Genomic DNA, 11,249 nt, shown 5'->3' with positions numbered 1-11,249 from the left:
CATTACTATTTTTTTTATTTTTATTAATAAAGTTTTTTTTTCTCGAAATATGCACCAAACAACAAAAAACTTTAACATGTGTTTAAAGTTACACATGCGAACTGCACCTGCACAACACACACAGACACACACTCAGTCCTTTTCCTCTTCTTTTTTTTTCTTCTTCCCCCTCGCGCGCAGGGTGGATACACACACACACACACACACACACACACACACACACACACACACACACACACACACACACACACACACACACACAAACACACTCCTCACTCCTCTCCCAGTCAAGTTTGTGTCCATGGTAACGGTGTTTTGAAGAGCCTCCAGAGGGACCAGCGCAGCGCCAGCTCCTCTTCCCCTGTAAGGGAGACATTGTGAGAGGGAGCTGGAGACCTGCGGAAGGCGTTGACCTGGAAGTAAAGCACAGGTCACCGGGCAAAACTGAGAAAAAACACCCCGCTCCCCCCCCCCCCCCCCCCACCCCACCCCACCAGCACCAGCACCACCTCCAAAAAACCCAACACCGTCCAAACTCACACCCCACAAATAAGAGCTGTGGGTGTCCGAGGCTGAATGGCCACACGGTGGGAAAAGTTTGCAGTTTGCAGCAGGCTGTTGTCTAGTAGTTGCAGCTTTAAAATGAAAACAACGCAATTATGCACAGAAACACATGAAAGCTGCTGAAAACAAACACAGTCTGCTGGTGTTGACCAGGCAGACAACTGCTGTGTTTCCTAGAGAGAGTTTTAATTAATCATACAAACGTTTAGCTATCAAGAGGAAGAGTTTAATTAAATATCAACATATTCCAATACTGCAAATGTGCATCTGTTCCCGATCAGCACTAGATAGATAGATAGATAGATAGATAGATAGATAGATAGATAGATAGATAGATAGATAGATAGATAGATAGATAGATAGATAGAGCACCTTTAATACATAAGTTTACAAAGTGCTTGACTGTTAAGTGCCATAAAAACCGAGATGGACCGCCCAAGCAAACAGCAACGCAGGCAATGTGAGAACACAACCCACCAACACATTGAAACCAGGAGGACTCAATTTAAAATGCATCATGCAGTTAATTAGATAAAATACATAGTAGATAATAGATAGATGGATTTATTATAAATAGATACTAATACTACTAAGTCCAAATCATGAGCCTTTGCCCTTGACTGAGAGTTATTGTTTTTTAAAAATCATCCCTGCCTTTTATTTGTTATAGTGAATACAGTTCAACCGTAGTGCCTCAGTTGTTTCTACAGTACAACCATCAGCAGAACAGACCCGTGTTAACCTCTCCAACCCTTACAGAGAACTTTACCTTTGCATTAAACACCTGACTGAAAGAAGGACATATCGGAAGTCAGTAGTGGTCACGCTGATGCCATCTTGGATCCAGGCAGGGGTCCATTACCAGGCAGGTGAAGTGGATGTGAAGTGAAGTACTGTGTCACTGCTGGCGAACAACCCCCAAGGACGGAGAAACGCAGGTCAAGTGCAGGCGTCCACCCATCTGACACCGAGACACACAGTCAACCAAATGCCACTCCAGACCGGAGGCGGAGGGGGAAGGAAGAGCCTGGAAGGGCTTTGTGAAGGTGCTACTGAAAGAGACACACATGAAATGTGAATATATCTAGATGGGTGGGCAGTTGAACTGCTATGAATACAGTTCACCAGCATTGGAGGCCTATAGCATTGTTAGCCACTGCTTAATCGACTAATTATATGGTCTCTATACAGTGTGTGGGAAACAGCTGTGGGCAGAGAAAAGCTCTAGGACACAGCTGTTCCCTGCACTGTAACAGAGACGGAGGAGTTAACCAGATGTACATTAGAAAACCTAAAACTAGTTAAAGGAGTCATCACCCGGAAATCGCATTTTTCCTTGTTAGAACATGTATACTGGTGTTGGACCTCAGTGGAAACTTGCCTGAAAACCTGGGGTTTGAAAGTGGCTGAGTTTTTTCGTTTGGGCTCTTTGTTTAAGCCAGAGTAGCTCATGAGGCTGCGCACCACAACATTACGAGATTTTGATTCTGCGCCTACGGTGACGTCACCGTGGAGACTGCTTTCATAAACACACCTCTCTTCCACCACCCCGACTTCTGCCGCGCCGCCATTACGGGTTGTTTTATTTCCCACTGTAGCGCTGTTATTTTGTCACTTTATTAAGTTTTAATAATTTTTCATGCGAGAAAGTAAGGGTTTAGATCCCCAATGTGCGGTTAGTTTATCCAAATGACGGCTGTTTAGAAGTTTTCTCCGCGTTGGGAGAAGTGAGGTGCAGCCAGCTGCAGCCAGCACCAGAGGAGCGGAGGAGTGACTCCTCAACCCGCCTGCAGCGCTCGTTTACCTGGCCGAACGACATCGTCATGCCGCCGAAAGAAACTATCGTTAATTTATTAAGTTTTAATATTTTTTCATGCGAGAAAGTAAGGGTTTAGATCCCCAATGTGCGGTTAGTTTATCCAAATGACGGCTGTTTAGAAGTTAGCTCCGCGTTGGGAGAAGTGAGGTGCAGCCAGCTGCAGTGAGCACCAGAGGAGAGGAGGAGGAATGACTCCTCAACCCGCCTGCAGTGCTCGTTTAGCCGGCCGATAACAACGTCGTCGTGCCGCCGGAGGAAAGGGTCGTTAATTTATTAAGTTTTAATATTTGTTCATGCGAGAAAGTAAGGGTTTAGATCCCCAATGTGCGGTTAGTTTATCCAAATGACGGCTTAGAAGTTTGTTTCGCGTTGGGAGAAGTGCAGCTCCAGCGAGGCAGAGGAGCGGAGAGTGACTCGTCAGCAACCTGCCTGCAGCTGCTCGTTAACCGGTCAAACTACGTTGTCATGCCCGCGGAGGAAACGGTCGTTAATTAACTTACCCGCAGGTTTGTAGAGGTTTACCGCCGACTGGTTAAATTCTTTTTAGGTGATAAACGTTTGTCTCACTGATGAAATCTAACAATTGTGGCAGTCGTATTAGTTTGTTCGAATGAAAAGTGAAGCTTCACACAGACCAGCAGCAGCTTTGCACCGGGGCTCTGTAGCCTACGTACACAAATCACCACATTTGCATCAATAAATACATGTTTTACAATGAACCGATACAATTTTGTTTTATTTTATGAAGTTATAACATGGTTACGGTACATGACAGAGCAGCATAGGTATGCGGTTTCCAATACAGCCTGCATGTAGCCCACAGGGCCAGCCACCATTCCGGCTCTGTCCTCCCTGCGTCCAATCAATGCGCGCCTCATTACATATTAATACATTGAACATCCGGACCAGTCAAAACCTCGCGCCTACTCTCACGAGAGAAAGTTGCCATATGAAAAAGTGTCAGAACAAGCTCTATGTTTGAATTTTTAAAAAAAAAATGTTTCCAGTAAGTTTTAAGAACTGATTCAAAGCAATTAAAGGGGGATTGGATACATAAAAAACCAGGTGATGACTCCTTTAATACTCATCCTGAAAAACTAAAAAAATACTGTTTAAAAGTAAACACTTCTGATCTCACATTTGTGTTGCTTAATGTTTGTTTATTGGGGAGAAAACACCATTACAAACCAATGGGTCTTTGCTTGTTATCATGTTGTCATTATTGCAGGCCTAAAGTCATCCTCAGCTAGGCGTAAAAATATAGAACATTAACATTAAATAGAAAAATAACATGACACTAAATGAAATAAAATGTGCCTCATGTAGTGTACTATATCACAGCTTTGCTGCGCTAGATAGCGGCAGATTTAAAGACTAAATGAATCAGAGTGGACTGACCCAGTGTGTCCCATTTTGAAGGAAACTGCATTTGAGGTCGTTTTTTAATTGCTCTTCAAAATTGAAGGCTACACCCTGCCCCAAATGCTCAATTTGGTAAAGGAACACACTTGTTAAATCACTACACTGCATAGCTACAGTACATAGATTCTAGTTGAAAAATTCATTAAAAAGATTTTGTTTTTTTATTAAAGATTTAGCTTCAACTTTAAATTCTATTTCCACATACATGTCCAAAAATAGGTTCATTCCATTTTTAAAAATTGAAAATTTGCACAATATCATTATAGCTTCTTTTTCATACTCAAAGAGCAGTCAAAGGGAGAATAGACAAAGAACACCAGGACACTATATCAAACAACAAAAGGTTTTTTTTTTATTATCATTATTATTTCCATTATCACTTTTCTCAGTCAATATTGGCAGGCATAATTTATTTTAGGCAGAACAACATGGTGTGAGTTCTAGAGTGAAGCAGTAAGCTGAAAAATAAATAATAGTGTGTACAAAAATACAACCTCACTGTACAAACGCTGCACCGCACAAAGCAAAGAGATGGGAGGCTCATCAGGCCTCACACTCCACCAACATATGGCACTTTTTTAAAAGACTGAAACAGTCAAGCCTGAAATTATTATCAGGAACCATGCATGTATGCGACTCTTAAAAACAACACATTAATCAGGTGTGTGTGCGTGTGTGTGTGCATCCTGGTAGGTCTGTAGCAAATCCTTAAACATTTGAAGTGCTGTGCGTTTTTGTCTTTGGTGAGACTGAGTGAGATAAATAACACTAATAATTCAAATACAGAGGTCCAGAATATTCTTATGAAGTTATAGGAGGAGATTTATATGAAATAGTTTCAAAGAAGTTTATATTTTCCGAAGATGCACTATGAAAGGAGTGGCTGTAAAATGCCTCTGAAAACTGATTATTGGATGGGATTGATTTTCAAAATTGATTGTTTGTAATATACATACTCTATATGTCAATAGTCATTTTGTATTTAGGCTTTAATTGGTTCATGTACGCTTGTATGCGCAGCAGACTATAAAGACTCAGCCATCAGAACAAATCAATCAGAGGAGGTCAAACTGTAAAGTCACAGTACCAGCACACAGTCCAAATGAACTGTTTCTGTTTTTCCATTTTAAAAGGACCTGAGTACCTGTTCAGAAAAAAAAAAAAAACATAACAAAAACAAACACAGGATCCCATAAAAACCCGCCATCTCATAGATCAAGTGTGATATGATTAAACCGAGTAGTACCGTAGATGCAGGTTCAAGGAAATAAACGATCAATTTCCACAAGTGTCAAAACAGATCTCGGTCACTCATGCAACAGAAAGTGTGCACACGACTGGTAAAACTGTCAGCAAATCTCTCGTGCCACATTAAAACCAAGAGTGTCATGCATTTTTAATGAGCGATCAATAATAATTCCTAATCTTTCCACGGAGCGGCAACACGGCAGATCAGAACATGACAAGGATGACTCGCAGGAACCATTCAAAAGAAAGCAGAAGAGATCCTCTGTCTCCGCACTACTTGAAGCCAGTCATGGGTGAAACGCTGAAGAAACGCTGAGCAAAAGAAACGTCACTTTTTTTTTTTTGCTAAACACACTTTGTAAAAGACTCCAGATATGTCAGTTCCAACAGCAGCAACCTCGTTCACTGTCCATCATGCATCAGGGGTATGCAAATGCAAAAAACAGTTAAAAAACATCAATAGCAGCAAAATATGAATAAATAAATACATCATATCACAAAACACATTCATCTGTGGACTTACTCCACGTGGCACAGATCACAACAGGAAAAATATAAACAGAATTTAAGAAAAAAAAACAAAAAAAAAACTTTTAAGCTTCCAGAAATAGCTTCTGTATTTTTGGAGCTAAACTACACTACACACTGTAGATCGAAGCGCCAGACCAAAACACACCGCATCCTGGATCATCTGAGGACTTCCCACCCAGGTCTCCATGCTGCAGCCGACACACACTGAACCTACAGTTTGCTACCGTACGCTGGGCTATCAAACAGGCATCACAGACCCCACCGGCTAACGGGCCCAAGTGATGATCCACGTGTGACCACTGCGCTGCAGGTGCTCGTGAGGACCTGAAGGTCTCGGGGCTGCCAATGGATCAGTCTTTGCTCTCGGTGCGAGTTCGTCTGATGACCGACGAGAAGAAGCTTCGGCCCTGCGGCTGCCCCATCAGCATGGGAGCCTGGTTCTTGTGGACGATCTCAATCTGGTGAAAGAGGAAGTGAACATTTACTGTGGCGCTGAAAAGCTGCTGGTCAGGGTGACATTTATAGAGGAACTATACAAGATTTTTACCTCAACTCTGCTACATTTGTACCTTAATTCAACAGCTTTGGAGTAATTGTGATGGTTAAATAAATGACTTGTAACTTGTTACAGGGAGAATGGAGGCTCTCTGCCTTCCACCTAGCGTCTCTTGTTGATGACAGATACGACTACACAAATATACACATCGTAACATTGTATATGATAAATAACGTTATCCACCATTCCATGGATTGCTTTCTTGCCGGCTTTGTTGAAAACAAATGCACATGGCCAGGAGGAGGGTTAGCAAAACAGAGGAAAAGAGACCAGACTTGCATAGTTCCCATTTAAAACAACAGTGGGAGGAAACAGCCTGCACGTTTCCATGGCAGTTTAACGCAAAATCAAAGCAAAGCTTGCAAAATTAAATCGTGAATGTTAGCCCTAATGTTAGGAAGTTTTTGGGAGACAGAATTCGGCAATGTTTTTGGATGTCCATTGAGTCCACATATCTACAGTAAGATATTAAGATGAACTACGACTATGGCTGTGTCTCAATTCAGGGGCTGCATCCTGACGAGGATTTGGCCTGTCCCAACTAGAAGGCTCCAAATGTGGCAGACAAATCAGGCCTTCTCCTGCCTGTTCTAGGAGGACACACCGCACCTAACCATCATGGCCTCCTGTATAATCTTTGCACGCTGTTAATTATCAGACCATCTAGCGTGCTGCAATGTCAGAATGTTGAGGTAGCTCCGCACTGTAACCATGGTAGCCCCGCTTTGTGGCCGGCTTGGAGGCGTTACCATCGGGTGTGGCCCTATGTGCCCCTAAGGTGAAAAAGAACAGGTACAGACATTCATTCATCCCCACTTCCATTAGGGAACTGAACCTGGTTGAAAAGGGATGACGATGAGAATGATGTTGATGATGATGGTGATCGCTACTGTAAATACTTCACTTGAGACTGCCATTTGTTGCATTACTGTTTTTATAGTAGGGCTGTGATGTACGTATTGTTTTCTGTTTTTTAGACACCTACAGTACTGTTACCAAATTGCCCAAGTTGGAACAAATAAACTATACTTGACTAGCGAGGTGCTGCGGAGCCGTTGGAAGTGTAAAAAAGCCTCCACTTTCAAATGTCTGACGTTAGAACACTGATTGCGTTCTAACACAATCAGGAAATGCTCCGAAGGCTAGACCGTCCCATCTACCAACGGTGGGAGGTCCCTCTGAAGCTGTTGCCTCTGTAGACCACGTACAGTAGGCTGCGTCCTCTGAAGGATCCAGCCCCTGAATTGGGACATATTATGACTCACAGTGATGACTGTCAGCCCTCAGCAGCAGTTGTTCCAATCAGCTCAACACTACAATCAAACAACTGCTTCAGTCCGATCGGCCTAATGAGTCTCATCTGGGTGGACCTGTCTCTTAAGACCTGTCTCCACCGTCCTCTCAGCCGATATGTTTCAGGCAAATTTCACACAAAGTTTTCATCTAAAAACAGCTTTTTTAAAACGGTAACGATCTGTTTCCATACGAACACGCCTGAAAACGCATTTGCATACCTAAGCAAACAGACTGAACAAGCATGAGCCAGTGTAAAGAGGAAGCAGACTGTGTCTTTGCATCTGATTTGTTGCAAGCATTTAGTATGAACAACAGAAAAGAGAGGTGGAATTTAGCTGGACAACAGCTGCAGTAGATGACTAGGTCAGGAACACTTTTATTTTATTACCCATGTCACTTAGTTTCACCACTGCTAGTCGAGGTTGATGAGACCAAAACAGAGAGCAAACATGGGAGTACTGTACATATTGTTTCCAAAGGTCTCCGTGTTCACCTGTCCAGACCACAATGCAGCCCCAGAGTTCTCACATGAAAACACATCCAGCGTTTCCAAAACACTTGATTTTCAGTGCAGTAAGTGACGTGTACGGAAGGTGAAGACAGAGCAAAAGAGATGTGTTTTCAAACAAAGACGCTGAAGTGTGGACGTAGCATCAAACTCTTGGTGTATCAGAAACACTGAATACACCATCTGAGTGGCAGAACATTTCAACAGAGATATTGATTAAAGGTCCCATATTATACTGTGTTTCAACCATTTCACATACAGTAGGTCTAGGTGGTCCAACCACATTGTATTCGGAGTGTATTGCCCCCAAATCGATCTGCGGTTCTAAATCTAAAAAAAAAAGCTGTTTCGTTCTCGCTGCAGGTCCCATGTGCTAATGTTGACATTGGGAATAGGGATGGGCAATGGTTTTCAAATGATCGAATAGTCGTTCAGTTTAAAAAATAATTGAATAGTTTATGAGATGATCGTCTTGTCTAAAAAAATGTAAAAGTTCCCTTTTTACGGGCACAGAAGGAGAAACATGGAAAAACTCCATCAGAAAGTTCTTGACGTCAAGAGCAGCTGCACCTCCAAATGGCCCGTTTAGGCAAACGATCTCAGAGAAGTGAAGCAATCAATGAAGGAAGTGGACAGACTTTTTTCACCTCAAGGCGTCGGTGTCATACTGTAGCAAGGCCACAGGAACACATAACTGCTACAAAACCAGTAGAAAGTGGATTTTGCATGATATGGGCCCTTTAAACTAATGAACATGTCAGGTCACTACCACTTTCACAGAAGGTCCAATGACTTTTCAATGACTACATCACAAGTTGAAAAGGATGTTTAAAGGGACATTGTGTAACTTCTCCTGTTATCTATTCAGGAAAATCGATTATTTTCTTCAAAAGTCTGTTTTTCATTAACCAGTAATCCCCCCATCAACAAAGTGAAGTGTTCCTTTCAGCTCTGAATGAGCCGTTCATATCATTCATATCTCCATGGAGCGGGTAAGCTCGGTGCTGCTGCCATGTGGTGTCTCCATGTTTTTACCTTCAGTGGCAGCGTGACGGTAGGTAACCACGGAAACTCAGCGGAGACACCGGAGCTGTCGGCTCAGGTGGAGGTGGCGTCTGTGACCGCGGTAACGCAGTGAGGAGGAATGGAGCGTTACACTGATGCTGCATTCACCTGCAGTCGGGCAGACGGCCGTCGCTAACAAACCAGATGTCATTTTAGTCACAGAAGTCCAGAGAAAGCCGGTAAAAGGTAGATCAGGTAAACAATACCACATCGCCATGACAACATATTGTCACGTGTATTGTTTTGCCTCGTGATGACGGACCACTTGTTTACATAGAGGCTTATGCCGTTACATGCAGCAGCTGTCATCCGTCTGCCCAATTTCACGTGAATGCAGCATGAAAAATACAATTGAGTTGCTTGCGATATACAACCACAACGCTAGATGGGAGTAATTCCTACACAATGTACCTTTAAGGTAAACTGGCTCTCAAAGGATCTACAGATGTTCTTGATGGAGGCTGCAGTGAGTCAGAAGCAACATGACCTTTTTTAAACCTATAATTTAAACAAATCACTTTATCCTTAAGAAACAAAGAAGCTGTTCATTATACCCACCGCTCCTCTCTCCTTCCTACATCAGCAGCAGCATAAAATCCCTCATGTGGCCCTGAGTCCATATGGGTTCCTGTCAGATGGAATCTGTTGCATGAGTGTATATTTTAAGATCCTTAATGTGACAAAGTTTGAGATTCCCTGTGGTTCATGACTCTGATAATGAATGGTGACGTACATGGTGGTAGATTATGGACTTGGTGGGTATAAAAAGCAGCGATATCCTGTTTCCCAACAATGATGTCATTTCTTTTGAAGGCTGTAGATCAATGGAACAACAAATATCAACTATCAAGCCTTGTCATATTAAGCACATAATTCATTACACTGAAGCTCTGACAGTCTACATGCAGTAATGGGGAGAGGAAATGCTACCATCTGCATTAAAAGGGACCACATTCACTTCAAAGGAAAGCTGCCATTTATTGTACTTGCACTCTTGACTCCATCACAATTACCAGCTTTTGCAGGCTTTCTCCCACCATTAAATGTGACTGAACTCTGTGTTCCCTATGCGCTTTATGCGGGAAGATCTAAAGGAATACCTGAGATTTGGGGGATAATTGAGCTCTGTTTTAAAGATGCAACATTAGATATTTACATGAACCAAGAGCCCCAGTTACAGAGCAATATGGCACAACAATTAGATCAAATGAATTATGTACTGTATGTATTTATAAATCATCCGAGCTAATAGAACTGCAAGGGCATTAAAAACAAGATTTAACAAAGTGGGATTTTACAAACATCGTGTCTGGAGATGCAGTAAAATCTCAGGTTGTAGCAGTAATTTAAGAGCCAGTTATCAAAGACAAAGCGATACATGTCACATGCCACTTTAAAATGCAAATGGATTGATGGTGTTAAATATGTCATGCATGTAAAGGAACTGAGATGCATTTGCATAGTTGTTGTTAATAATTAGTAGGATAACATCCCATTTCTTCTGTCATGTTTTTTCATGAACATTTAGCAGGTCAACTGATTCAAATTCAGCCCCGACATACAGTATGAATAACTCGCCGTGGAAATCACTGCAGCACAATTATGTATTGTCAGATGCAAACTTTGCTCCGGTGGAGTCGTGCCGGCAGACACGAGAGCACTTGCAGGCCACTTGTTTTGTCATGCACCGGGTTTCTCCAGCTCCGCCTGGGCGATCCATATGTAAATCTCAGTAGCACTTCATCTGCAGTGGTGTTGTAATTAAAGCTAAACACAACAGTAATCAACACAAACTGGGAAGTTTCATTCGTAAAAAAAAAAAAAAAAACTTGGGATAGAGAGCAAACACTTGTCGAGATACACGGTGAAGACTGAAGACGTCGACGGTAAACAACTTAGATGTAAGACTTGCATCATTAAGCATTTGTTATCATAAATTACAGTCCAAAAAAAGCAAAGAAACAACAATTTGTGGGAGAACTGCATTTCACGGATAGCTGCTATATGGCAGGCTGTCTTTTATTTTGAAAATATCCCTTTAAGAACTAAATAAACTGCATTTTTATGTTTTAATTTAATTCTCTTGATGTTTCTTATTTTCTTTGCTTTCTTTTTCTTAAGATAAGATAAGATAAGATAAGATAAGATATTCCTTTATTTGTCCCATGATGGGGACATTTCCAGTATTGCAGCAGCAGCCGTCATTAAAAGGAATAAAGAGCACAAAGAACTCAGCATCA

General features: G+C 42.0%; 1 protein-coding gene across 2 annotated transcripts in view; it reads right to left on the bottom strand.

The window, feature by feature from the left end:
* Nucleotides 1–4,134: 4,134 nt before the first annotated feature.
* dgkb (diacylglycerol kinase, beta) overlaps nucleotides 4,135–11,249 on the bottom strand; it is a 102,069-nt gene continuing 94,954 nt past the window's right edge. For both annotated transcript variants that reach the window (XM_085803503.1, XM_085803504.1), the window contains one exon: nucleotides 4,135–6,042. In XM_085803503.1, the coding sequence (XP_085659629.1) occupies nucleotides 5,935–6,042 (108 nt within the window). In that variant the 3' untranslated portion in view covers nucleotides 4,135–5,934. The remainder of the gene's footprint in view (nucleotides 6,043–11,249) is intronic.

The sequence above is a fragment of the Trachurus japonicus genome, chromosome 16 (genome assembly GCF_045865225.1).
Source record: "Trachurus japonicus isolate A0001 chromosome 16, Traja_1.0".
NCBI classification, from domain to species: Eukaryota; Metazoa; Chordata; class Actinopteri; order Carangiformes; family Carangidae; genus Trachurus; species Trachurus japonicus.
The sequence above is the reverse complement of the archived record's forward strand: the minus strand, read 5'-3'. Positions and strand labels throughout refer to the sequence as shown.